Below are 25,646 nucleotides of genomic sequence, written 5' to 3'. Positions count from 1 at the left end.
ATCTCTTGTGAACTAAAGAAACTTGCTGTGTGAACAGAAGAGACTTTGGGAACCAAGTTGGAGGTCAATATTATTTAATTTATTTTGACATTTTCCGGGTAAGTAGGGTCAATATGTTTAGGCCTGCCGAACTTTTTTACCGTCATTGGTTGGTGAGTTGACTTTTGCCTACCCCATCTGCATAGCAGAAGCATGTGTGAAATTAGGGAGAAGGCACTCAAAGCAGATCATGTTAGCCGGCGGCGCATGGAGATGGAAAATTGCACCATTTGGAGTAATTATATGTGGATTTTTCATCGTACCAAGCCTTATGATCTTGACTTAGACCTCTGAAAATGGGGATGGAACTTAATTACAGTACTAGTTGTAGCCTTTCAAGATGCCGCTCCGTCTCTTTGGACTTTGGAGCCTTACACGAGCTGGTACTATGTTCATACATGTCAAATGAATCCTGAATTATAAGCAATTTGCAGAGTCAGGTTTCGGAGTTTCCAAGCTATATAATTAATATTTTATAGGCTTCGTCATTCTGAGGACATGATATTAAGGGTAGTACGTTTCTCTTAAAAATCTCAGTGTTATTTTGTATCAAGAAATTATACACAAAACTGTATATTGTTAATGGTCGAACTAATACTAATAGAGTAATACATTGATGAGTAAAATGAAAGTATATAGCCTCGTTTGGATACATAAACGGTTTCATCTCATCTTATAATTACAATTTTTTCAAATTTTTTACATAAAATATAATAAACAATTCAATTTTTTTAAATTCTTAATAATAAATAATATTCTAAAAATATTCTAAAAATATTTTTTTTTAATTTTTAATTTTCATTTAAAACTATTTTACCTTATCTCACTATCTAAACGGGACTATATCTTCTGCCTTAAAATAAATGAGAGTCAGACAGGTTTTTTTTTTTTTAATTATATCCCAAAATTTATTATAGTTGAAAATAAAAATATTTTCTATAAAAAAATAAGTACTTGATCTGGCCAAATCATGTCCGGAAAACATAAAATAACGTGTATATAGAAATATTTTATTCGGTCGGCAAAATAGGTACAAGCTTTGGCCCGTGAAGGAGAAATTAGAAGAATACACAAGTTAAAATACCAAAACTAACAGCAATATTATACTAATTGATGAGGGATAATCACATATATATATATATATATATATATATATATCTATGTACAAGTGATGATATTTAATATTATTATTTTTAAATATTATTCTCCATCAAATTATTGCAATCACACATTCCTCTATCAATCTATGTCATGAACTAGATTTAGATACTCTACATATAAATATATATATATATATATATATATATATATAAATCATCGATCATGTTGTACTGAGTGATGATATTTTTTAAAAAAGAGCTACAATCACAATGAGATTTTACAACATTTATTTACTGTTTATATTTCTACAAATCCAAAGCACTTTATGGAATATAGTGCCTTTCTTATTGTTTCTTATAGAGCCATTTGGCTTTGTTTTGGATTTACATTCGAGCAGCTTAATCTTTATATATATATATATATATATATATATATATATATATATATATCTCCTCCTTGGTCTTCTCGATCCCCACCCCACTTGCCTTTTGCACTAACCTGCCTGGTGCAATATTATAGCAGCCTCCAAGCTCATCCTCAGTAGATACAGCTCTTTTTTTTGATAAGATAATATAGTCTGTCTATTATCAGTGCAAGGAATAGGGAGAATCCTGCGTAAACGTTAAAAAAAAAAAAAAAAAGATCAACACATCATTAAATTAATATTGTTGATCATGTCTTTCTGCATTTTTCCAGTAGAAAAAAGAGATTTGCATGAGTCGTACCTATAAGACAGGCTTCCAATTGACGTTGTGCCATAAGAACCTCCTCAGTTGGATTAACCATGCTGGCTTCTGCCGAACGTTTATGGATTATGGTTGCATGATATATGATGGAGCTAAAGAGCAACGTCATTGTTGCAGCCACGGTATTTGCAACCAAACGACCTCGTCCCTGTTTCAACCTGTCCAAACCCATCATCACCAGCTTCCTTAGTGGGGTTCTGAACAAGAGGGTCAGAATCAATGCCATTTCCGCCAATACAAGCGTAAACATTAGATGAATCATCTTTGCTAATCACAAACAAATTAACTTTAGGTTCTTTTCATGTACGTGCAGAATTGATGGCTAGCTTGAAGATGGATTTGATTTAAAAAGTAAGCAGCCAGAACACGTATGGTCTTGTGTTACTTTTGGAATCTGCTTTTAGAATTCTTGACCTGCATTCTTTGCAGGAGTCGCAAGTTCAACCAAAGAATACCTTCCATCAAGGTACAGGATATCTTCAATCAACGAGCTGTGCAGGAGTCCTCCTCAAAGTACTGTAATATCACTGCTTCTTCTTTTAACAATATATGTATACAAGTAATGATACCCATTTTTCATCATCTACTCACCATATATTCCACGATATGATACTTAGGTGTCGTTTAGATTCGTAGATAAGTTAAGATGAGTTGAAATGAGTTATAAATAGTAGTGAGATGAGTTGTGAATAGTAATGAGATTTATGAGTTAAAGTAATGAATAATAGTGAGATGAGTTGAGATAAATTGAAATAGACTGTGAATACAAACCAGGCTAATGATGGGATCCAGACTATCTGTTTTATTTTACTTGCGGGCTAATCATTTGATAGCACATCCAGAAATGTTCAGAATGTAATGATTAAAATATAATAAATGTTTATTTATATATATATATATATATGTAGATATGTATATATGTTTATTTGTATCATACAAGTATTTGGTTATAACCACGTTTTCCTCCATCATAAATGAGGACTATCAATAAAATTAAGGTACCGTCCTCTTCTAAAAAAAAAAAAAAAAAATGTATATATACCTTGTTGGCAAGTAATTTGAAGGAAAAATAATAATAGATGATGCCTACGGTTCATAATCATAAAATACCTTCGAAACTCACAAGATAATATAGGCATGAAGAACAACAATCTCTCTTTAATTTTCATTATTCAAAGAAAAATGATAAAATTATATCAATTGATACATTTTAGCTTATTTATATATTTAAATGATTGATATATAAAACCATACTTTATCCCTACAAGGCATAAGATTCCTCAGCTCACATCTAACGGAACAGGCTGAAAATGGATAAAAGAGGACTGAGGAGTGAGCAATGGGCTTTTCTTAGAAAGATGATCCAACTGAAGAGTGGTCAGATGTGGGCCGTCCAGCTCATGTTCTTTCAATATTTTTAAACTATGGACTGGTCTAGAGTCGTCCCAACAGGTCTAAAAACGCGACTTTCGGCCACTTTTCAAGCCCACCGCGACCCAGAGCTAACAACGGCGGTGTCTCTCTGACTTTATAACCAGAGCAGCTCTGTTACTGAACCCCGTAGTCCAGACTCTGTAGCTTTCTAGCTTTGACGATGGAGGCGGCACCATTTGCTTGTTCTTCTCCTCCTTCTTCTTCAGCTTCGTTTTTACCTTCATTCTCTGTAACAGCTCGATCTTTATCTTCCTCTTCATCTCTCTTATTTCGTCGCAATAATTTCGGCAGAAATTGTAATTACTATGTCGCCAAATTCAAATCTCCTAGAAACTTATCGGTCAGAGCCTCTGGAGACTCTGGTACTATCTCCCTCTTACTCGTGCTCGCTCTCTCTCTCTCTCATTATGTCTATGTTTTGTGATAATTATTTGTTTTGTTATTTGGTACTTATTTTCTTTTTTCAGTTGTGACTTTGCTTGATTATGGTGCTGGAAATGTTCGTAGCGTGAGGAATGCGATTCGCTATCTGGGCTTTGACATCAAAGATGTAAACTTTTTTCACCTTTTCCTTCAATTCATACCACTTCTCGTTAATTATTACTTTTCTATTGGTTTGTAACTGTGATTCAGCGGAATTTTATGATTAGCTATGAAGTCTTTAACATATAGTAAACAAATAAATCTGGTTTACCGAGAATGGACGTACAAAAATCTAAAATGGATGCATATGTTGTAATTCTGTTATAAATTTCAAACGTAGGTACAAACTCCAGAGGACATTTTAAAGGCAGATCGGCTTATTTTCCCGGGCGTTGGAGCATTTGCGGCGGCCATGGATGTTCTGAACAAAAGAGGGTATGTGTTTTTCTATCACTTATTATGGACTGTTTGTCGTGTTCAATTTCTTGCCCGTTGCACTGAAGTGGGTTAGTGGCATATACGTGTAGCGGTGGTAATGACTCAAATGTGGGAATTATACTCCTTTTGGGTGTATATTCTGAAAAGTGCCTCAAACTTTCAATTGATCCTTTTTTGGTAAGTGACTACCACAGTAGCTTTACAGAATTCTGCAACGATACCAGTATTTTTGGAACAATTCCCTTGACTAGAAATATAAGGTTGGAGCTAAGTTGTTTTCTTGGGCAATACATAGGGTACGTGTAGTGATACATGTAAGATTGCTTTTGTATTTTGTAATAATGTTTAAGTTATGCAAATTCATTTCAGCTCGGTGCTTTTGGTGTTTTGATGTCTTGCAGGATGGCTAAAGCACTATGTACCTATATTGAGAAGGATCGCCCATTTTTGGGCATTTGTCTTGGACTTCAGTTACTTTTTGAGTCCAGTGAGGAGAATGGACCTGGTAAGTCATATCTGTAATCATATCAAAGTTTTCTCTTATTTGGGAGTCGCTTGAACATATATCTAATTTAGAAGCCTATGGAAAAGTGAGCGAAATTACTCATTATGTAATTTATCTGTGTTTATTTTTTTCTCACGATAATTATTTCTGGATCATTTTGCATAGTCAGCATCTACAATGTGCAGTTTAGTGGACTTATTATAACAATGATGGTGCCAATGATGTTGATTATGGTGATGGCTTAATATACTCAGTTGTGATGAAAATAAGTAGTAAAAAATGAATAATCTTCTAGGACTTACCCAGAGCAATGAAAAAAAACTTCAGATGGTGAGAGCTGTGGGAAGATTTGGAGATGTTGGAATCAGTAAAATAGAGAGGCAAAAACATTGTTATTGCTAATATGGGGATAAATTCTCTCTGAATTGAACAGAGTGCATTCTAACTTTCTACGTTTCATAACTAAAAATAGTCTATACTTCCATCTTCCTTTCTTTTAGCATCAATTAACAGCTTTACATCTGCACAGTAAATGGCCTTGGCTTAATACCGGGTGTGGTTGGGCGTTTTGACTCATCCAATGGTTACAGAGTACCCCATATTGGCTGGAATGCTTTGCAGATCAAAACAGACTCTGAAATCTTGGATGATATTGGAAACCGCCATGTCTACTTTGTTCATTCTTACCGTGCCATGCCAGTATGTGCTTTATCCTTCTCCTCTTATTGTAGACGTTGCATAATTAACCACAAATACCTTGATTTCCATGTAATTTGAAAAGTGAACTTTTATTTCCCAGTCAGATGTTAACAAAGAGTGGGTATCATCTACCTGCAACTATGGCGTCGATTTTATAGCATCTGTTAGAAAAGGAAATGTGCATGCAGTTCAGTTCCACCCAGAAAAGAGTGGAGGCAAGATATCTTTTACTCTCACCCGTTCTAACTTGTTGTTGTCTCTTTTTTTTCTGGTCTTTACGTGCCTGTTCAATTTGTACAGATTGTAAACTTGCCCATGTTGGCATTTAGGATATTGCTGAAATCTTCCATATTTTTCTTTAGGAGCAACTTATTTAAGAGGGGGAGAGTTTGGGGAGCCCTTTTCATGATGTTTTACTTGGGACTTCTTCCTGGAAATGCACTTTGAAGGATATGGGGGGAGATAAGACCTCGAGGCTTCACCTCTTTAAAAAAAAAAAAAAACAGAGAGAGAGAGAGAGAGAGAGAATGTTGTACTTGCATAAGAAATTAGTTTCATTTCCTATTTGTTAAAAAACAACTTTCTTTCCCACATTGTTTCCAAGATCCAATCCAAGTGTAAAATGTCTTCCCAGGGTTTAGATAGTGAATTCTCCCAGATATGCTCTACTATATGATTACCAAATAGTTTTGGGTGCAAATCTCATATCCTTACATGGATTAAAAGATGGTTTTGATGAGTCATAAATGTATTGATCTTTCCATTGACATCAGTAATACTTGAAATGAATTTTTCAGATGTTGGTCTTTCGATATTGAGAAGATTCTTGTATCCTAAGTCAACCATAACGACGGTAGCCTTTGTACTTTTGATGTTTATGCATCTCATTTGTTTCTCAACCTCTCGGTTAAACTATTTAACATCCTCAAATGTTGATGTGAAGACAGAAGCCTACTGAAGGGAAAGCTTCAAAACTTGCAAAAAGGGTAATAGTAGTTGAATCTAAACCTTTTCCTCTTCGGGCTATGCCATCGCATTATAATTTTGATATTTTGACTAAAGGGTCAATGCTTAATTATGTCTAGGTAATTGCCTGCCTTGATGTGAGGACAAATGATAAAGGAGATCTTGTTGTAACCAAAGGGGATCAATATGACGTGAGAGAGCATACAAAAGAGAATGAGGTATTGGGATTTTTTTTATATATATGATTGGTGGTTACGGACACTGGCACTCAATGAGTCATTATCAAAGTGAAGAGAAGTAATTCAACCATTACTGAAGCTGCCTCTTCCTCCCTCTTAAATCAGTTGTGTTTTGCTATAATGTAATCACAATGTTCTGAACTTTTGTCTTATCCCCAAAAAAAAAATCCTGAACTTCTATAGGTGAGAAACCTTGGCAAACCAGTTGAGCTTGCTGGACAGTATTACAAAGATGGGGCTGATGAGGTAGGATTTGGACAGAATCGAGTGCTTATTCTCTGTTCTACCCTCAGCATAGATTCTAAATCAAGTGTCAAAATTAAACGGCAGGTTACTTTTTTGAACATTACCGGTTTCAGAGACTTCCCTCTGGGCGATTTGCCAATGCTGCAGGTCTGTCACTGCCCAACATTAATCTTTTGATTTGAACCTATAAAAAGTAATTTTGTCTTTACTACAAACCCTACATGTTTCTGTTTTCTTGCTATTGTAGGTATTGAGATACACTTCTGAAAATGTTTTTGTACCATTAACTGTTGGAGGTGGCATTAGAGATTTCACAGATGCAAATGGCAGGTACTTAGTGTTATGATTATATATTTCACTTTCCATAAGATTCTTTGGAAATGATCTTAATATGTAGTTGTAAATAATTATTTATTTGACCATTCACAGTGTAGTGAAGTCTTGAATTACAACAAATTCTTTTTCTTTTGAAGGCACTATACTAGTTTGGAAGTTGCTTCAGAATATTTCAGATCTGGGGCTGATAAAATTTCCATTGGAAGTGATGCCGTATATGCTGCAGAAGAATATCTAAGAACTGGAGTATGCCTCCCATTATTTAATTCCTTAGCGGATATACGCATGCCTATGCATATGGTTGTGCATGTGTATCCCTTCTAATAATTTTGGACACCCTTTTATTTCAGGTAAAGACTGGAAAGAGTAGCTTAGAGCAGATATCTAGGGTTTATGGAAATCAGGTACTTATGTCTCCATTGTTGATGCATGCATGTCCATACCTCTCTTCCATGTATGTACATTTTCTGAGGCTAATCTGCACAAGTGAGACAAAAAATATCCTCGGCAGACTAATTCCACATTTAATCAATCCAATGATTTTTCTGCATTTCTTATTATGTATTATTTAAGATGATCTATAAAGGTAACATGGAAAGGGAAGAGAAATGAAAAAATTTAAATCGGGGTTGCTTTTATAGTCAGCTGTTATTTATTCACTTTTCAGGCAGTAGTTGTAAGTATTGATCCTCGTAGGGTGTACCTCAAGAATCCCAATGATGTGGAGTTCAAGGCTGTAAGGTTGACAAAGTCAGGTAAAAGGAAATGAATTAAGATTTTTTTTTTGAAGTTTTTTTGTTCTCAGTTTGCTATATAAATTCAAACTTTCACTGCATGCTCAGAAAATCTGATATGGGTTTGTACATCCTAGTGCTAGGTTCTTATTGGATCCCCTTGTCTGGCTTGGTGTTGGTACAAAATGTTGCAAGTCTTCCTAGGAAACTGCTAGTCAACATTATTATTATTTTTTATAAGTAACTGCTAGTCAACATTATTGGTGTACCTAGTAGATTCTTTATCAAATTGAGTGGTTAAAATGATTAGTTTTCACTGGGGAAAAAGGAAACTCGGTATTCTTAATGCTTTCTCTGCACCCCATGGTGTGGTGGGATTGTTAGTTTCCATTTCTGGTGGAAGCTATGTCCACGCTTTAGAGTGAGCTGGTCCAAACGGAGAAGAAATCCTTCTTTTTTTCATAATTTGCCAAGGTTGTTTATAACCATCTTTCTTATGTTGGTTTAGGTCCAAATGGAGAAGAGTATGCCTGGTATCAGTGTACGGTAAGCCTACTTTTCTTTATGCATGAGTGCACTCTTTGGTAAGACATTTCAACCCTGAATGTGTTAACGAACTAGCTATCAGGCATGATTTTTGCTTCATTCCAATTGGCCTCAATCTATCAGGCTATCACTATGCCACAACACCAGCACTACTAAGTGTCTTCATTTGTGATGGTACAGTGGCATTTGTAGTTTGTGAATACTGCTTGTTTATGTCCTTGTACATAGCAATTATAAATTTTTGCCCAGCTGCCTCCATCTTTAAAGATTTTTTTAAATCTAGTAAACAACTTTAGTTGTTTGTTAATAAGGTGAATGGTGGGCGAGAAGGTCGACCGATTGGAGCTTATGAACTTGCCAAAGCAGTTGAAGAGCTGGGAGCTGGAGAAATACTACTAAACTGCATTGATTGTGATGGTGAATCTAATTCTTGTTCATTTATAAAATCCCCCCATTATTATGATTTCGAGCATCAAATCACCATTTGAGTGCCTTTTTCCTTCATTGATATTTACAATATATATTTATGTGTTATGCCGATCCTATTTTTAAAAAACAGAATGTAGTTTTATTCTCTCTCCTAAAAATTTTCTCTCCGTACAATATTTTCTTCTCTTAGTTTTCTTGTGCATTGCTGCTGTGTTGGTACTTTCTTATGGTGATTATCATGTAGTCCAGTGGTGATTAGCATGTAGTCTAGTGTATTCCTCTGAATCATTAGGTTTGCATTGGCTGTGGGTTGGTTTTAGATGGGGTTGTGCAAGGAGGTATTCATTGATCAGAAATTGTTCGAGCTCAAAAAGGAGAATGCAAAGTGGTGGAGGATTATAGAAAGTAGCCATCGTGGGGTGAAGTACATTTCAGTGGACGGGGAAACTCTAGGCTGGCTGGGTTCTATGGTGAAGGATTGTACAGTAACAGTGGGTTCTCAGGAGTTTCTGCAAACTCGTAGAAAAGGAGACACTGTGATAATAGTGAGGAAGGGACATAACTTTAATGGTAGTTTTATTTCCATTTCAGAATTTGGTCGTGATAAGAGAAGAGGCTTGCTAGTGATTCCGGAAGGAAGGAAGGGGGAGGGATGGAAAAAGCTTGCTGACATTTTAATGGAGATGGCTGATTTTCAGATAGTTGCTGCAAAGAAGAACAATGGTGAGGGAGGTGTTCCATCATCGTTGGCAGGTGGGGCAAGGACGTACAGTGAAGTGTTGAAGAAGTTACCGTATCAGGATGCGGTAGTGGTGTCAGGTGTAACCATACCTGAGGACGTGCAGCGGAATGGTGTGGCAGAAAGCAGTTTGGCGGGGCTAAATGAGGGAAGTATTTTGAAGATGTTAACGGGATTGGAGGAGAAGATCGGCATTGTGCTAGATGAAATAAATCATCTAAAACGCTGTGTTAAAGGCAAGGAGGTGATGGGCCGAATTGGTGGGCCTGGTATGGGGCTGAGCAGAACAATGGGCTTGGGCAAGGGTCAGACTTCAGGCCCTGTGAAGGTCTGGAGGGCAGTGGAGAAAGCCGGGTCGGGGAAGGGTCTCGGATCCGTGATATCGGACCAGGGAAAGAGAGTGCCGCCGATAACCTCATTACCGGCAACCATGCCGGCACAGAAGTGGCCGACAACCTCGGTCGACCCCTCTGGTGAGATGGGAAACGAGATCCGCCTCGGATCCGAGATTTCGGACCAGAGCCAGGATGCTTCTGTGGAGCCGATAAATGGATTATCGGCAACCCTGCCGGCACAGAAGCTGCCGACACACTCGGACGACTATTCAGGTGAGGCGGCGAAGGAGGTCCGACGGGAAGAGACAGAGGAGGGGGAGTTTCTGGCGTTAGAGAGTGCGTCTGCGTCTTTGTCTTCAGAGCTATTGTTGGGAAATGTATTCTCGGAATTTTGTGTGGTGGACGAAGCTCCAGAAGAAGGGCATGAGCAGTCTGGGTTGAGGGATAGAGAGCTGCATCGTTGTGGGGAGATGCTTTCGCGGGACAGCAACGTGATTCAGAGTGGTCTTCCACTTTTGGTGAGGAGCAGTTCTGATGAGTTAGTTGATGGGGTTGATTCTCTTATTAATAATATGGGTGTAAATGGTGAAACAAATAAACTGATGGTTTCGGTGATTCCCAAGAACAGTATTGGGGAAGAGGGGACTCTTACTCCTTTATGTACACTCCCTCCCAGTGATTATAGGAGTTATTCGACGCATTGGATTTTTAAAAAGGTAGAGGAGTTACAGAAAATATTCGGGGTTTCTTTTGGAGGTTATGAGGAACAATTTATGGCCCTTTTAGTGGCTATTGAAGCTAGCCGTTCAAAATCAGCCTCAAAGCAAGATAGGGAACTTAAACGCCTAACATGCTCCATCAATTACGATGTCAAGGAGGGGAGTAGTGGAAGGGTTAGATCAAAAGGGAGGGGTAAGTTAAGTTTTAATGAAGCCTAAGCTCGTTTCTTGGAATGTAAGGGGTCTCAATAATAGGGAAAAACGCCTTCGGATCAAAGCTCTATTGAGACTATGGAAGGGAGATGTGATATGCTTGCAAGAAACAAAGTTGGGTCTTATTGATAGAAGTATTGTGCGTAGTATTTGGGGATGCCCTTATTTGGGTTGGTCTTATTTAGCCTCTCAGGGAGCATCAGGTGGAGTATTATTAATGTGGGATAAAAGAGTGATTGAGGAGATTGAGGAATGTGTTGGAGAGTTTTCGGTTTCGGTGTTGTTTAAAAATGTGAGTGATGGGTGGATTTGGGCTTTTGCAGGGTCTTATGGTCCTAACATAGATAGTGATAGACGACGGTTGTGGGAGGAGTTGGCGGGAATACACTCTTTATGGGATGTGCCGTGGTGTATGGGGGTGATTTTAACATTATTCGCTTTCCTAGTGAACGATCGGGGCATCATCGACACACTTTGGCCATGGCGGAATTCTCTGAGTTCATCTTTGATATGGATCTTATGGACCTCCCCTTGGTGGGTGGTGAGTTTACTTGGTCTAATGGCCGTGTTTGGTCGAAATTGGATAGATTTCTTGTCTCGCCATTATGGGAAGCACACTACCCAGAAGTTAGCCAGAAAAGGTTAGCTAGAGTCAGTTCAGACCATTTTCCCATCCTTTTAGATTGTGGTGGTATTCAAGGGGGTCGCCGGTACTTCAAGTTTGAGAATATGTGGCTTAAGGTAAACGGGTTTGTAGAGATGGTGAGAAATTGGTGGACTTCATACCAGTTTAGTGGCACTCCGAGTTTTATTCTTGCAGGTAAGATGAAGGCTCTAAAGCAAGACCTGAAGAAATGGAACTTGGAAGTTTTTGGTCATATTGACAATCAGAAGTCTATTTTGTTGGAGGAGTTGCAGGAGTTGGAGGGTAAGGAATTATTGGGAAGGGCCTCGGAGGAGGAGTTATTGAGAAAAGTGACGGTTGTGGCAGAATTGGAAAGGGTTTTGCTGTTAGAAGAGACTTCATGGCGTCAAAAATCCAGAGCCCTCTGGTTGAAAGAGGGTGATAGGTGTACGAAGTTTTTCCACAAAATGGCTAATTCTCATCGACGCAATAATGCGATTGAGTTGTTACATTCAGGTACACAGGTGCTATCTTCTTCGGCTGATCTAGAAAGTCACATTGCACATTATTATGAGACTCTGCTTACCGAACCAGCAACTTGGAGGCCGAAGCTTGATGACTTACCGTTTGAGACAATTGATTCACAGCTGGTTAATGTATTGGAGAGACCTTTTGTGGAAGATGAGATCTTCAAGGTCATATCTGGTATGGTTAAGGACAAAGCGCCGGGCCCGGATGGTTTTTCAATGGGTTTCTTTCAAACTTGTTGGGATGTGGTGAAAGGTGATGTCTTGCGGGTGTTCAGTGAATTTCATGCTTATCAAAAGCTTGAAAAATCACTTAATGCGACTTTTATCGCACTCATTCCAAAGAAAAGTGGGGCGTCGAATATTGAGGATTTTCGTCCAATAAGTTTGATTAGCAGTGTCTATAAGATTATTTCAAAGGTCCTTGCTAACCGGCTCAGTCTAGTGCTGGAAAATATTATCTCCAAGCCCCAGAATGCTTTTATTCATGGGAGATATATACTTGATTCGGTGCTCATTGCAAATGAGTGTTTGGATGCTAGGTTGAGGGAGGGAAGTCCAGGTATTCTTTGCAAGCTAGACATGGAGAAGGCTTATGACCATGTGAACTGGGATTTCCTTTTGTATTTATTGAAGAGGTGTGGCTTTGGAGATAGGTGGATTTCCTGGATGCGTTTTTGCATTTCAACAGCCCGGTTTTCAGTGTTAGTTAATGGCACTCCTGCAGGTTTTTTTTATAGTTCGAGGGGTTTGAGACAGGGTGATCCTTTATCTCCCTTTCTTTTTGTCATAGTTATGGAGGCGCTGAGCAAGATGTTGCAGGCTACTGTTAGTGGGGGTTTCTTATCTGGTTTTCAGGTGGGAAATGGCTCTGGTAGCTCTTGTATCATTTCACATCTTCTTTTCGCAGACGACACTCTGTTGTTTTGTGAAGCGGATAGGAGTCAGGTCCAAACTTTGCGTGCATTATTACTTTGTTTTGAAGCAGTATCAGGACTCAAGGTGAATCTTGACAAGTCTGAGATGGTACCGGTGGGGGTGGTCCCTAATATACGCAATCTAGCTAGTCTTTTGGGTTGCAGGGTGTCCTCGCTCCCAATGAAATACCTGGGCCTTCCGCTAGGTGCTACTTTCAAGAGTAGAGCTATGTGGGATGGGGTGGTCGAAAAGATAGAAAAAAGGTTGGCTGGATGGAAAAGGGTGTATCTTTCGAAAGGGGGTCGTCTCACTCTTATCAAGAGTACCCTTACAAATCTTCCCACTTATTTTTTATCCCTTTTTCCTATGCCTGTTGGGGTGGTGAATAGAATCGAGAAACTATTCAAGGCATTTTTATGGGGAGGCTTAGGGGAGGAGAAGAAAGTTCATTTGGTTAATTGGAAATCAGTATGTTCTCCAGTTGAGTATGGGGGGTTGGGTGTGTGTAATTTGAGAACTTTTAATAAAGTGTTGTTGGGGAAATGGCTTTGGAGATATCATATGGAAGAGGGTTCTTTGTGGAGGGAAATAATAGATGCTAAACATGGAGTTGATTGGGGTGGTTGGTGTTCTAAAGAAGTGAGAGGGGGGCATGGAGGGGGGCTATGGAAGTTTATAAGAAAGGGGTGGATTATTTTCGTAAATCATATCCGTTTTGTCGCAGGCGAGGGTAACCGAATCAGTTTTTGGCGAGATGTGTGGTGTGGAGAGCACGCATTGGAAAGGGTGTTTCCAGCTTTATATCGTATTGCAGTTAACAAGGACGTGTCTGTGGCGGAAGTGCGATTATTTGCACATGGCTCGCATCAATGGAATATTCTGTTTAATAGAGATATTCATGATTGTGAATTATCTATGGTTTCAGATTTTTTCAGCTTGTTACATTCTTTTGGGTCTACTATGGCACAACAAGACAGCTTGAAATGGAGGCTCCAGGATCATAAGAAATTCTCAGTAAAAACGTATTATAAAATTCTGATTTCTCAGGATCACACCTCATTCCCATGGAGGAACATTTGGAGGTCTCGAGTGCCTTCTAGAGTTGCTTTTTTTGTTTGGAATGCTGCCCTTGGGAAGATCTTAACCACGGATAACTTGAGGAAAAGAGGATGTGTTGTATTGGATTGGTGCTACATGTGTAGGAAGAATGGAGAATCGGTAGATCATCTTTTACTACATTGTGATGTAGCAAGAGGGCTATGGGATGAGATTTTTCGACGGGTCGGGGTGGCTTGGGTAATGCCTAGGAGAGTGGTGGAGCTCATGGGTTGTTGGAGAAAATTGCAGGGTAGTCATCAAGTGGCAGCAGTTTGGAGAATGATTCCGTTATGTATCATGTGGTGTATTTGGACGGAACGGAATATGCGCTGCTTCGAAGACAAGGAACGAACAATGTTGGAGCTGAAGAATTATTTTATGCACACTTTATTGCTTTGGTTTTCAGCTATTGTATTAAATGGGGATGATATACATGAATTCCTATCTTTAGTTTAACACTCGTAGAATGTATCTAGGTGTTCAAATGTATACTTCCGGTGTACTAGGTATATGCCTATTTCATTCACATCAATAAAGTTTATATCTTACTTATCAAAAAAAAAAAAAAAAAAGATTTCATGGCCAGAAAATGGAAGTTTCTTGGAGGTTTTGAGAACTGTTTTAAGATTTTATGTTTTGAAAATTTTTGCATGACGGATTTTATGTTCATTGTAAGTTTTATTCAAAAACTATTTCTCTAATACTCCTGATCCTTTCATAGAAAATTTTGAACGGTTCTAATACCATGAACATCCTTTAATATTCATGTGGTTGTTGATTTCTTTAGAGTGATTTGATCAATGTATCAGATGGAAGTTCTATTAGCAACATTCATAATTGTGATTGGTTCAGTCGTAAATTACTTTTCGTGTTTCATGGTTAAGTTTCCTCCTTTTCAGGTCAAGGGAAAGGTTTTGATATAGATCTAATAAAGTTGATCTCAGATGCTGTGAACATCCCTGTGATTGCAAGTAGTGGCGCTGGTGCAACTGATCACTTCTCAGAGGTGTTCATGAAAACAAGTGCATCTGCTGCCCTTGCTGCAGGCATCTTCCATAGGAAGGAGGTACAACTATACAAATGTTTCTTTTGACTTTATTTATAACAAAGTGATAACCGTCTTAACACATTAAAATCATTCGACGAACACAGCTTGTATTTCCTCCTTTTATCTGCAATAATGGTTCATATTATCTGATATATGTGTATATATATATATGGGGGTTGCTGCAGGTGCCTCTTCAGTCTGTTAAAGAGCATTTGTCGAAGGAAGGCATAGAGGTCAGAATCTAATCCAATCTTTGAGAAGAGTTGAGTATTCTGTAGGGGACTTTGAGGCTATAATTGGGAGTGTGTTGTATTCCTCCTCAGTAATTAAGCTATCGCAGACCAATCAATGCAGTAGTTTGAAGATTTTTGCTTCTGTAATCTTCAGTATGATTAAAAAATGTTAGTTGCAGATTTCAAAAAATAAAAATAAACAATATTAGTTGCCGAGTTCCTTTTATTACACGATTCACTTTTGTCTTCTCTACTCATTAAATAAGGTGCTCCATACGGCTGGGGAACTTTGCAAGAAGGAAAAGCATGATTTGTAATTGAAAACCTTGTGGAAAAGTACAAGTTGCAAGCCTATACTAAAAGGGTTGTTCATGAAAAACTCGAGCTTAACTTATATAAACTCAACTCGAGTTTTGTTCATTTAATAAATGAAAGTTTGAACAAAAGTTTAGGATCGTTTATTAAACATATCAAACGCCTATAAGTTAGTGGCGCAACCAGAAATTTGTTATAGGAGAGCCGAGCAAAGTTAAAATTATAATAAAATATTTTTTATTCTATTTTTGAGTCAAAATAATTTATAAGATCAAAATAATTTTGTATAGAAGGTTAAGATAACGTTTTAAAGAGAAAATCAACACAGTATGAGATAATATAATCCTATTAAATCATAAAAAGACTAATACAATTTTATTTTTTTTCAAACTTAGGGGAGGCCATGCGCCCCCCGCGTCCCTGTGTAGGTCCGCCACTACTTAAAGTTCGACCTGTTAATGTCGTAATTATTTTTATAGTATTATATATATATATTAATAAAAACATATTTAGTATTTAGAATACAAAGAGATTACACGAAATAAATTTATAAATTGATGTGACTTCATGAAATCCATTAGATCTATTTTATAATAAAAGTAATTTTATAATCTGGCGTATCACATCAAGTCACATCAGTTTGTGAGTTTATTTTTATGTAATTTTTTTGTAGCTAAAAGATATAAGAGGGAATGATTTTCTAATGTGACACAGGCTTAAATCATTTTCTAACGACAAGTCGTTTTATTAGGCCCGTGTAAAACGTGCCATCCACGAGTATTCATAATTTGACTCAAAATACTATGCATTCATAATTTCTCGAGTACCTAACGCCTCTGTTTCGCCAACTTATCACCAAAATACAAATGTTGGTTTTCTTTTCCTTTTGGTTTTATTGTTCTTTGCTTTATTTGGGAACTTAACTACAAATGCTTTCTGTATTGCTTGCATCATAGATCCGCAAGTTTCTCGTTTACCCGAGACTTCATCCTTTGATTACACAAAAGAAAAGGGGGAAAAAAATAGGATCGGGCTCCTGAAAGTAGGTACTAGGTTTGGATCAAGAGTCGGCTTCTAAACAATACTGCCAGGACACCAAAGCTGACATATTTCAAAGCCAAAAGAACATTGATGAGTTTCGTGCATTTATTTTGGGATGATTCCATAAAATATGATTCTTATACTAGTTCCCTACAACTTTTTTTGGCCAGAACTTAGTATCCCTGTTCAACACAAACATAACAGTTATTCAAAAAAAAAACACAAACATAACAGAAAAATCTCATTTCCAATTTAATTATATGAAGCCGCATATGTAGAACCCACTATTGGGGTCAAGGTAACTAATGGGACCTACAAAACTTGAATATGGGGAAATTTATTTTTGTTTTAATAAATTCAAATTGTATCCAATTCAAGGTATACCCAAAAACAATGATCATATACCAGGCTGCAGTTTGGTGCCTCATACGTCAAGAAGCAGTCTGCGAGGATCCTCTACAACGTCTTTGATACGACGCAAGAAGAAAACTGCCTCTCTTCCATCAATCAACCTATGATCGTAGGTTAGAGCTATGTACATCACTGGCCTTGGGACTATGTTGCCTCCAACAACCATGGGACGGGTCACTATCGAGTGCATACCCAATATTGCCGACTGCAAATGAAAGGTTCATAATTGTGAAACTCTCTCTTTTTGACCACATAAAAGAGTAGCTGACTAGAAAGAAGGCAGAGATACAAAGGAAAGGCATGCACAAATTACGAACGCCCAATAGACACAGGAGGAAAAGCTAATTATAATCAATTAAAAATCATCAAACTTCATGTTATTAATCGCACAGACCTGAGGGGGATTAATGATGGGGGTACTCAAAAGGCTTCCATAAACACCACCATTAGATATTGTAAATGAACCTCCAGCCATCTCATCAATAGATAGAGATCCATCATTTGCCTTCTTCGCTAGTGTGTTGATCTCCTTCTCGATCTCAGCAAAGTTCATCTTATCAGCATTGCGGATAACTGGCACAACAAGGCCCTAGAAGGAGAAAATTTGAATATACTTAAGTAGCAATTAACATATACAAGGTTTATGATTTGAGACAGTGACATTCCTACTAAGTAAGAAGCTCCCTATGGTGCTTTCAATCTATTCATGTATTCATAGTATATATTCAGGGTGAATAAGTATTCATGCCAGAGAGGATTTTATGAAAAAACTTGGGGGATGTTTGGATTCAAAAACACTCTTAACTCATCTCATCTCATCTCATCATTACAACTTTCCCAAACTTTCAAACAAAATATAATAAATAATTCAATTTTTTCAAATTCCAAAACAAAAATTATATTAAAAAATTATATTCTAACAATATTTTATTCAACTTTCAACTCTCATCTCATCTCATCTCAACTCACTATTCAAACCTCCCCTCATCTCAGCTGCGGCCCTATGATCTAACATAGCTTATGGATCACCATTTTATAATTTCATTTATTCAAACAAGGCGGCACAGCTATATGCAAAAAACTGAAAAAGATTCAAGAAAGAATTAAAATCATATTATCTAATAACAAATTGAAAATTTACTAAAGGACAAAAAGAAAAGTATAGAAACGAAGGTGACCATTATATATTCAATAGCCAATATAACATAGAAATGATGACAAACCTTTGGTGTACCAACGGCTATACTAATATCTATGTAATCTCTATATATGATATCATCCCCATCAATGACTGCATTTATAATAGGCTGATTTTGGAGCCCACTGACAGCAGCCTGAAATATGAGGAGAAAAAGAATAAAATAAATCTAAGTAGTTTTTTTGGTAAGTAAAAGATGTTAAAATCCACACATGTATTGCAAGTTTCATACCTTTTTTTGATTAGTAATCAATAATATATTAATAGAGATAGGCAAAGCCCAAGTACACAAGATGGTATACAAGAGATAAGACCTATCTAGGTCGAAGTAAGGGAAACTAAAAAGTCTTGAAAATTCAGGCCATTAAAATCTAAAGCAATGGCCCATAGAAATAAAGTACTGAAAAATAGAGTTCTAAGTTCCTCCGGAGACCGCTCCTTGTCTTCGAAGTTTCATACCTTCACAAATCCCGACATAAATCCCAACTTGACTCCATGCTTTTCAACAAAAGCTTCTTTGTAATCAGAACGGAGCTTCATCAAATTTGTCCTACAAGAAGCAGCAATCAGTTAGCTGAAGGAGTAGAGCAGGAGTGCACAAAACCCGTGACATGTAAATATAAAAGTAGTCCATTAATACTTTAAATATTTAGTTATTTTCTTTCTCTCTTATTGTTATAGTTGTCAGTAATTTGATTGAAAACAGGGGATTAATCATCAACTAAAAGAGAGACTTTCTGTGTTACAAGCCAATAAATAGTTGGGAACTAAGTTCTCTGAGCACCAGGTTTCAAACCCAGATTAGCATGCTAAAAACTAACCAAAAATCCATTCAAGTTTATTCACGCTATTTAGTAGCTTGAATGAACTGCAAACTCCAACACTGTTAATTTAAAATAATTGCACATGTACAGATAAAATGTAGGCATAATTAACTTATCTAATAATCTCACTGAATTAAGCCTACTTTGTCCGTTATTTATATCAATGCAAACAGAGAAAATAAGATTCAATCCCAATCAGTTCAATTCCAGGTTGAGCATAGTCGGACCAACTCCATAAATAAATGGCCCTTCTATGGGTAATGCCGAAAACCATGTTGGATGCCTTGGCTTGCTAGACCTCAATTTGAGGCGTGCAACAGATCAAAGCAGTTTGGAAGATGATTCCTATCTGTATTATGTGGTGCTTGTGGCAGGAGCGCAATGAGAGGATTTTTGAAGACAAAGAGAGATCAATGGCGGAGCTAAAAATGTTATTTTTTAGGACCCTTTGTACTTGGGCTATTGCAGTGGACTTTAATGACATGGACTTTCATGAGTTTTTAGTTTCTAATGCTCCTACATAATTAGGGCATATTCTGTTTTTGAAATTGACAGTTGTTTGAAAGAATAAATACTTATTTTACTTATCAAAAAAAAAAATGGCCCTACTACCAGCAAAGCCTAAAATCAGGGGAAACTCATGCTTTCAGTACACATCACAATTCAATTGTACTTACATATCAACCTCATTGAATGTTGTCAACATTGCAAATGTGTTTTGAGAATCTTTCAGTCGTGTAGCAACCCGTTTTCGGAGTCTTGTCATAGGAACCTGCAATTGGGCAGGTTCTATACAATTTAGGAAGACAAACTTCTTTCTTTACATCAAATATTATACACAATAAGAAAGCATTCCAAGAACAGCATTTTTGGTACTGTGAAAAGGAAAATACTTACTCTTCTTTCCCTTTCTTTAGGGGGCAGCTGAGGTTCTGTAGCTGCGTGTTTGGGAGGTGGTGAGAAAGATGATTTCGGCTTTTCAGTAACAGGAGCAGTTTCCAATTTCTGCTTTTGCTTCTCAATCTTTTCAGTAGGGGGAGACAGTGAAGAAGCAGCTTTCTCTGATGTCTTCTCAGATGGAGCGACCTGAGCTACACCTTCAGCAGACTTTGAAATCACAGCAATCTTTGTACCAGGTTCCACGGTATCCCCTTCCTTGGCTACAAACTGCCGACATTTAAATTAAATTCAGAAGCCAAGACAAGCATTCAAATTGTATCTGTTTCTGAGAAGCAAAGAAATAGCAGTCATGCACTTGTAAAAGTAGCTAATAAGAAAAATCAAGCCGCTATCATCTAACCTTTTGGATCACACCCGCTTCAGGACTAGCAACATCAATTGTCACCTGATGGTAAATTTAAAAGATTCAAGTATCAAAATCATATCCCTGATTACCGTTCCATGGGAAGAAAATAACAATTTGTGACTGTAGAAAGATTCAAACACAGTTAAACATTTCATCCCATGAGCACCTTATCTGTTTCAATTTGAGCAATCGGTTCATCTACTTCTACCTTGTCACCAGGATCTGCTCACAAAATACAAGTAGAACATACAATTAATTGCTAAACTCACAAAGAATGAAAATGAATACTTTAGTAAATGAAAGAATTGGGAAGCTAATACTTGGACAACATACTCTTCAAAAATTTTGCCAGAGTCCCATCAGTGATGGATTCACCCATGAAAGGGACGACAGCATCAATCAAATCCCCTTAATCACACAAAAATATGAGAAGTTATCATATATAACAACAATAAAAACAAGCAACGGAAGTTTAGAAACTCTCCAAGATTGACACTCTCAAGTGGTGCAGTGCAAATATCAGGATTCTACACTCTCCAAGGCATGGGCCATAATTTTAGTTTTGGCACTAGTTGTTCAGTTGTTCCATCAAATATTTTTTGGTCTTGACTCATAGGTATCGACAGGTCATGCATACAAGCTTCCTGACAAAGACTGGCCATTCAATATCAAACTTCCTAGATGAAAGAAAAAAATGCGAGGAGTACTTGGGCTATGCCTATCCTTATTAATACTACCATTTACTTAAAAAAAATAAAAAAAAAATGCAAGGACGAGACATCACCTAGCACTATAATCCAATTGGCCAATTTCTCATTAAGAAATAATTTTATTTAACAACATTTATAGGTGATGTACTGCTTCTCCAAATAACAAAGTCTACCTCCTAATTTTGGCAACAATAAGATTATTCCAAAAGGAGGCAAGGTACTTATCAATCCTTCAACAAAAGCAGATGTAAAGAACACTCTAATATGAACCAATCAAGAAAATCTCCAGGAGAAACGTGTCGATATCACACCATTGTCGGAAGAGAATGGCCTACTCCAAATTTGCATTGTAGCTTCTCGCTGAATCCCAGCAACAACTTCCCTGTACCCCACAAAAGTTCAAAGAAAAAAAAATCCTTATAAGAAGAAACCAAGAGTAGCAGTTCAGCTTGCAGAAAAATTATTTATTTGAGTCCTCCTTTAACAATAGAAACTTTAAGAATTCTGTTCACATATGATTATAATCAGGAAACAAATCCTGTCCACCCTCATTGGGTCATGGAATCTCAAAAACCAGTCAGGAGTGTATTGGAAATTTTTAATCATTTCAAGTCTCCAAAGAAGTTTATTCTGGGCAACCCACATTAGTGGCTGCATTGTTTATTACCTTCCACACACAACTTCTTACACTACAGATTATGCAAGTGTGTACAAACATTTTTTTTTTTTAAATTTTACTACAGCCCCAAGCCCATCACATTACCGTTCACTTTATTAATCATCAGGACACAACTAGGGGCTGGCTCAAGTGGTAAAGGCCTTAGGCTTGGTGATATGCTCCCCCAGGTCTAAGGTTCAAATCTTCTTGGGTACAAACAATCTCTAGGAGCCATCAGACTGAGGGATTTTTCCTTGAATTACCCGATGTGCACTTGCAGGAAACTCCTTAACGAGAGCCTGTGCACCCTTAATATTAGTCGGGACATTGTTTCCAGACACCCGGTGCCAATAAAAAAAAATTAATCCTCATGACACAACTTAAATTAGTGAAGTGATAGAATGGAGTCACTAACCTTGTTGGCCTTAAACTAACGGCACAACCTGTAATGACAAGAAACAGTTAAAGGCACTAATCACAACGAAAATGAGGTGATGAAATGACATAAAGAACACAAAAGATTACTTGATAAAATGAGGTGACAAAAATCCCGGACATGCCCAATTCCTCTTGGCTGAAGCAAAATCTGCTCAAACAATCGAAAAAATAGTTCTTAGGATCTCTCTAGGAAAATAATTGGAAAGATAACACCATAATTATCAATACTAATTTGCAGGAAGGAAAAATATAATAGCTAAATATCAAATAAATCAATCATGGCTGAACAAATATAATAAAATAAACCTCAGAAATCGAACATCGCCCATGCCAAAACAACATATCACTAGCACATGTTACCATAAATTTCAATTACTTCATAAACGAAACATATCGCCGTTTTTAGTTTCTATGGATTGAACTACAGACACCATGAACGATTAGAGTTGATAATAAAATTTAAGAGAAATAGCAGCTGCAAAGAGATAAGTACCTTTTTCTCCACAATGGAAGAAAATCTAGAAGTAAACAGCACAAACCGACCCGCCCGCAATGACTGCCCCAAAAACTGAAACATGGAAGCACATTGGATTTGAAAAATGAGTCAAAATCTAAGCAATGACCCAAACTATAAAAGGAAAAACCATAACAAGGAGTTATGAATTAAGAAATGACAGAAACATTGACAGCTGTTACCGAAGCAGATGAGCCACCGCAAGAGACTCTTCGCCTTATCACACCCAACATCATTTTTGTTGATCTCTGTTTTCAGAGTAAACGAGTTTATCAACATCGATGAAAATATAAACACAAGCTCATAAAAAATGAGCATGTGAATATCTATCATTATACGTGAATATATAAATGACTTCTATTTTTTTTTTTAAATCACGTAAAGGATTATTGTCGTACTGTTTAGTTGCCGAGGAAACGTAGGAACATGAAATAAATCGAAAGTTTGAATCTGAAATCTTCCAATATATGAAAAGAAAAGGCTGAAAAGCCTTCTCAATCGAAACCGTGCATATGAACTGTCCGGTTTAGCTGAGGTATAACTTTTTCCAGTTAAAAGAAACGAAAAAAACAAATTTAATTTTTCCTCAGTTTCTTACTAGTAACCAAACAGGGGAACAAGAGAATAAAAACCATAGCAGTATTGCATAAAACAATGCCAGAGGGAATGAGTGATTCTATAGGCTCGACCTGATTGAAAAATACCGAGCTTTCTTCAGACGCAGTGGATCAAAGATAGGGTTTCCACAGGCACAGAGAGTCGGTCGCGAAGCTGTTCTGCAGTTCAAGCACGTCTGCCCATTCCTTTCTATTTTTTAGCGTATCTGTTACACTCCGCCCATGCGGGGGCGGGCCCCTCCCCGCATCTAGGACCCCTAGCGGGAGTAGGTGGCAGGGAGGACCCAATTCCGCCTCATATTTCTTCGGTGGCGGTTCCACTCCGCTTATATATATATATATAAATATAAGTATATATTTATATTTTATAAATTATGTATATATAAATATATATTATAATTTATTATATTTATTCACAAAATATGTATTAATAAATTTAAAAAATTCATCAGCATTAAACTATTGTTCTCCAGTTCTACTTTTCTTTTTCAAAACAAAATTAAATTGGATTATGATATGGAAATATGTTATCAAACCTCATCCCTCTCTCAAAACCATTATGTTTCTAGCCCGCCAAGTTTCTGTCAAATGGTGAGAAAAATACAATTATGATCATGTATTAAAAATGTTTTCAAAAGTCACCAAAACTCCAGAAGTCCTGGTCCAACGGAGCAGATTTCAAACATAATTAGCATCTATTACCAACAAGAAAAATTTAAAAAAATTAGCTGAAACAATGTCACAAATATCATACAATGACGATGAAGAAGAAGCACAACACCAAGCCAGATTATCTCCACTACAGCAATCCGCATTATCACCAGCTCATCAGGCCTCTCCTTCTCAACAGGCCTCCCAAAGTAACCAAGCCGCCTCTCCCTCTCAAGATTACTCACCTTATCATCCAGTACGACTGATGGATTCTCAATACCTATTTGAACTTAAATTAGCAAATTACGATCCTCAGAATATGTGACTTTAAAAGATTATTACTTTTCGATCAGTCAGCAAAACATACGTAAGTTGTCAATAATATTATCTCTCCAGAAGATTATTATTGTTTGTGTACATACAAGTTTACGTGCCCTGTACTGTGTTTGTTTTTAGTGTCGGCTGTACTATGTTTGTTTTTAACATTGGCTGATACTGTTCTTGTTTTTAGTGTCGGCTGGTACTGTTCATGTATTATTATACTTACTGTTTAAGTGTCTATATAAAGGGGTTCACGAGGAAAGAAGGGCATTTCGAATTCCTGATCTGAAATCCCTTCCTTTCTCGCTCAAACCTCTCTATCCGTCCAGACCGTCCCTCTCACTTCATCTCCCATTCCTTTTTTCCAATGTCTTCAACCTTCAACTCCTTTGAGAATTAGTCTCCTTGTAAGTATTATGTTTTTAATGAATAAGTTTATTTTATATATCTCTCTTATATTATTTACTTCCTCATGCATATGGTCGGTTAAACCGCCTGCTCTATCTGTTAGCATGCATATGGCCGGTTATACCTCCTACTATTATTACTATTAATACTATATGTTTATCTATTTCTATCTATTTCATATATGAGATATACGCCTTTAGTTTTAATTGCTGTTGAATAATTTATGATGGATTATTATTATGCTCATAATACTGGTTTTCGTGATTTGTATGAATTAAAATGTACAGAATATAATTTAAGACTTGAATTAGAAATCTTAAAAGATAATATAAAAGATCTTAAAAGATAGATTATTAGATAATTAACAGAAAGAGTATTTTATATTTAATTTTTAATAAATTAAGATTATAATATATTATAAGCATGTTATTATTCCACAAAAATGCCATTCATTTAAAATAAGATTGAAAGAAACTGTTGTGTATTTTTTATAAACAAAAAAGTGATGAAAAAAAATTGTGTTATTATAAATAAAATAGTTTTTAAATCTTTTGAAATCATAATAGGGAGTGATGAAAAAAATATTAAAATAATAATAATAATAATAATAAGTTTTTTATTCAAAAGTAATATTAATAGATTTAGGATTGTAGCTTTGTTATTTCGATTCCCTATATTTCACAAAAGAGAAACCTTAATAAATAAAAATAAGTATATTTGTAACAAAAAATTATTTTCATCAATTACTATTCATCACTCTCATACTCCATACCTTATAAAAAATATTGTCATACTCTATAAAAATATAAATATAAAATATAAAAATAAATAACGATTGATGCATAATATTTATCGTTTAAAACATCACCAATATTATATCAAGACAACATTATTGATG

At 36.6% G+C, this 25,646-nt stretch overlaps 4 protein-coding genes across 4 annotated transcripts; 2 read left to right on the top strand and 2 right to left on the bottom strand.

Moving 5' to 3' along the window:
• Window positions 1–1,596: 1,596 nt before the first annotated feature.
• LOC108983390 lies at window positions 1,597–2,184 on the bottom strand. Its single transcript, XM_018955002.2, has 2 exons — window positions 1,866–2,184; window positions 1,597–1,751 (listed from the first exon to the last, which is right to left on the bottom strand). Exons 1-2 carry the CDS (start codon window positions 2,146–2,148, stop codon window positions 1,678–1,680), a joined length of 357 nt encoding a protein of 118 aa, XP_018810547.2. The 5' UTR covers window positions 2,149–2,184; the 3' UTR covers window positions 1,597–1,677.
• A 1,224-nt stretch (window positions 2,185–3,408) lies between these two features.
• On the top strand, window positions 3,409–15,567 carry LOC108984361 (imidazole glycerol phosphate synthase hisHF, chloroplastic). Its single transcript, XM_018956299.2, has 19 exons — window positions 3,409–3,682; window positions 3,788–3,870; window positions 4,084–4,178; window positions 4,583–4,686; window positions 5,216–5,385; window positions 5,486–5,600; window positions 6,183–6,238; window positions 6,333–6,371; window positions 6,471–6,569; window positions 6,774–6,836; window positions 6,921–6,983; window positions 7,084–7,166; window positions 7,310–7,418; window positions 7,523–7,576; window positions 7,840–7,927; window positions 8,415–8,452; window positions 8,764–8,869; window positions 14,955–15,121; window positions 15,289–15,567. Exons 1-19 carry the CDS (start codon window positions 3,481–3,483, stop codon window positions 15,346–15,348), a joined length of 1,794 nt encoding a protein of 597 aa, XP_018811844.2. The 5' UTR covers window positions 3,409–3,480; the 3' UTR covers window positions 15,349–15,567.
• On the top strand, window positions 8,877–13,620 carry LOC118347632. Its single transcript, XM_035687446.1, has 2 exons — window positions 8,877–12,743; window positions 12,833–13,620. The coding sequence occupies exon 1, from the start codon at window positions 9,202–9,204 to the stop codon at window positions 10,891–10,893; it is 1,692 nt and encodes a 563-aa protein (XP_035543339.1). The 5' UTR covers window positions 8,877–9,201; the 3' UTR covers window positions 10,894–12,743; window positions 12,833–13,620.
• Window positions 15,568–16,920: 1,353 nt separating the features above from the next.
• LOC108984324 (dihydrolipoyllysine-residue succinyltransferase component of 2-oxoglutarate dehydrogenase complex 2, mitochondrial-like) lies at window positions 16,921–23,669 on the bottom strand. Its single transcript, XM_018956243.2, has 15 exons — window positions 23,441–23,669; window positions 22,934–22,999; window positions 22,731–22,805; window positions 22,325–22,385; window positions 22,215–22,242; window positions 21,453–21,523; window positions 20,765–20,839; window positions 20,598–20,653; window positions 20,426–20,470; window positions 20,023–20,292; window positions 19,803–19,897; window positions 18,761–18,851; window positions 18,327–18,437; window positions 17,498–17,692; window positions 16,921–17,308 (listed from the first exon to the last, which is right to left on the bottom strand). Exons 2-15 carry the CDS (start codon window positions 22,985–22,987, stop codon window positions 17,117–17,119), a joined length of 1,419 nt encoding a protein of 472 aa, XP_018811788.1. The 5' UTR covers window positions 22,988–22,999; window positions 23,441–23,669; the 3' UTR covers window positions 16,921–17,116.
• Between the last annotated feature and the right edge of the window lie 1,977 nt (window positions 23,670–25,646).

The sequence above is a fragment of the Juglans regia genome, chromosome 2 (assembly GCF_001411555.2).
Source record: "Juglans regia cultivar Chandler chromosome 2, Walnut 2.0, whole genome shotgun sequence".
Lineage (NCBI taxonomy): Eukaryota > Viridiplantae > Streptophyta > Magnoliopsida > Fagales > Juglandaceae > Juglans > Juglans regia.
The sequence above is the reverse complement of the archived record's forward strand: the minus strand, read 5'-3'. Positions and strand labels throughout refer to the sequence as shown.